Source organism: Babylonia areolata, chromosome 4, assembly GCF_041734735.1.
Source record: "Babylonia areolata isolate BAREFJ2019XMU chromosome 4, ASM4173473v1, whole genome shotgun sequence".
NCBI lineage: Eukaryota > Metazoa > Mollusca > Gastropoda > Neogastropoda > Buccinidae > Babylonia > Babylonia areolata.
The window spans coordinates 32270461-32272960 of NC_134879.1; the positions used below are offsets into that span (position 1 = coordinate 32270461).

The 2500-nt window shown below is 44.4% G+C and overlaps 1 protein-coding gene across 4 annotated transcripts in view; it reads left to right on the top strand.

The window, feature by feature from the left end:
• The window catches only part of LOC143281074 (tyrosine-protein kinase receptor-like), a 347133-nt gene that overhangs the window by 333035 nt on the left and 11598 nt on the right, over positions 1-2500 (top strand). For all 4 annotated transcript variants that reach the window (XM_076586005.1, XM_076586004.1, XM_076586003.1 and 1 more), the window contains one exon: positions 1024-1125. In XM_076586005.1, coding sequence (XP_076442120.1) covers positions 1024-1125 — 102 coding nt within the window. The remainder of the gene's footprint in view (positions 1-1023; positions 1126-2500) is intronic.

Sequence of the window (2500 nt, forward strand, 5' to 3'; positions counted from 1 at the left end):
CAAAATTATGTAAAAAAAAAAAAAATCCATTCTGATAGGTACACAAATATATAAGCATGCACTCAAGGCCTGACTAAGCGCGTTGGGTTATGCTGCTGGTCAGGCATCTGTCAAGCAGATGTGGCGTAGTGTATATGGATTTGTCTGAACGTAGTGAGAAAATGAAACTGAAACTGAAACAGAACAATCGGGGAGCCGCACACAAGAACTGTTCACCAAATTCCTCCAGTCTGACGTGTGTGTCAAAGCCTAGGTCCCCTCAGCTGGTTTTCCTGTCCATTCTGCAGTGGTGTCGGTCCATCGTTTTTTTCTGTCTTCCCCTCCATCTTCCTCCCTCAACAGTTCTTTGGGAGAACTCTTTTAGCAAGGCCATTGGGCCTTGTTACGTGGCCTCGCCAGCCTGGTTTTCTTCACTGATGTCAGCAGATCTTCTACTGATCCAGTGTGATGCCTGGTGCTTTGCCGCACTTGTTCACAGTGGAGTGATGGCCTACAGGTAACGCGTCCACTTAGGAAGCGAGACAATCTGAGCACACTGGTTCCAGTCACGGCACAGTCGCCAGTATTTTCTCCCCCTCCACTAGACCGTGAGTGGTAGTCTGGACGCTAGTCATTCGGATTAGACGATAAACCGAGGTCCCGTTTACAGCATGCACTTAGCGCACGTAAAAGTACCCACAGCAACAAAAAGGTTCTCCCTGGCAAAATTCTGTAGAAAAATCCACTTCGATAGGAGACACAAATAAAAATTGCAGGCAGGAAAAAATACCAAAACAAAATGGATGGCGCTCCCAGTGTAGCGACGCGCGCTCTCTTGGGAGAGCAGCCCGAATTTCACACAGAGAAGAACACTACAACTTGGGTGTTCCAGAAACACGGTAGCACAAGCAGCATTGGCTTGAAAGTTGTGCACCTTGTGTGTGTGAGTAGAGTTACCACTCTTTATTGTTTGTTAATCATTCACTTTCAAAGCCTCGTTGTTCTTTCTGTTGATGTGTTGGTGTTTTCTTTCTTTCCTTTCAGAGCGGACTACTACAAGAAGGAGGGGAGAGCGTTGCTGCCTCTGAAGTGGATGCCCCCTGAGGCCTTCATGGAGGGAATGTTCACCACCAAGACCGACGTCTGGTCAGCCGGTCTTCATCACTGCTTGTTCAGTTTTAATAAATCCCTTCGTCTCTCACCCACGCACTCCACAAATTCCTGTATCCACACACTCTCATTCATCCATCAGCATGCGTTTCTGTGTGTGGTCCCTAGAGCTGTCTGTAAATGGACAGGAAATAAGAAAAGTGTTCAATAAAACGATACAATAGGAAATAAACAAAATATGCAGACAATGACCTATTCTTTCCTACGATGATATCTAGGAAATCAAATCATGTCTTCGGATAATAAAAAAAAAAAAAAAAAAGACATGCTGGTCGTGTGATGGATGTCTCCACGATTAACCATCAACAGCGTTACTTGATATAGCTTCACACGAAGTAAAGTAATGCATACATGGAATGAAAAGTGTTTAAGACACACAGCCCACCCTTCCCCCACCCACCAACGAAAAAAAAAAAAGATCTGTCAGTGTCTTTTCTCCCTCATCCATTTTCTCCCTCTTCCTCATGAGGAAGACGAGGTGGTGAAGGGTGGTGGTGCTTTCATAACACTGTATTGTAGATCCGAAACAAAAGAACAACGAGGCTAGGAGAGTAAAGGATTAAACAACAATGAATAGTGGGAACTCTCTCCATATTTGTTCTGTGTTGTCCGTATATTCTGTGTAGCATATTCAGGATTACAAAGACTGTGCAAATTCTTGAACAAAAGCTTTGTACATTTTTTTTCTGTCAGTGCTGCTGTGTGCACATGTCAAATGATCAGTACAAGAACAAGCCCGGAGCTTCATTTCTTTAAGAGGAAGTGTCTGGATTTGTTCCAATGTACCTTTTTTTTTCTTGTGTGCTGGCTGAATCGGTGGCATAAGCAGCATTGACTTGGAAGTTGTGTACGTTGTAAATATATATATTATATATATATATATATATAGAGAGAGAGAGAGAGAGAGAGAGAGAGAGAGAGAGAGAGCTAACACTCTTGGTTAATGTATTGTAGACTTTTGTGTTGATGTACAGCTATGGACACCAGCCTATTCGTCAGCTCTTCTTAAGTATATTTTTAAGCTAACTTGGGGGCGGCGTACATAGTTTCACCACCCACAGACTCAACCACCACCATTCCTTTGAGAAAAATACAAAGATTTGACTTCAGCCGAATCGGTCAGGCGGTGTTGGACTTGTGATCCTGTGTTCACCAGTGATCAGGGTTCGAAGCCCCGTTACGGCAATGGTGTTGTGTCCTTTTGGGAAAGGGCACTTTACTCCGATTTTCCTCATTCCACCCAGGAGTGAATGGGCCCCTTGGGGGAGTTAAAACAGAGGAGGGAGAGGATCGGGCTCTAACTTCCCGTGCCGAGCCCGTAGATACTTTGGATGTGAAATGACTGCCTTGA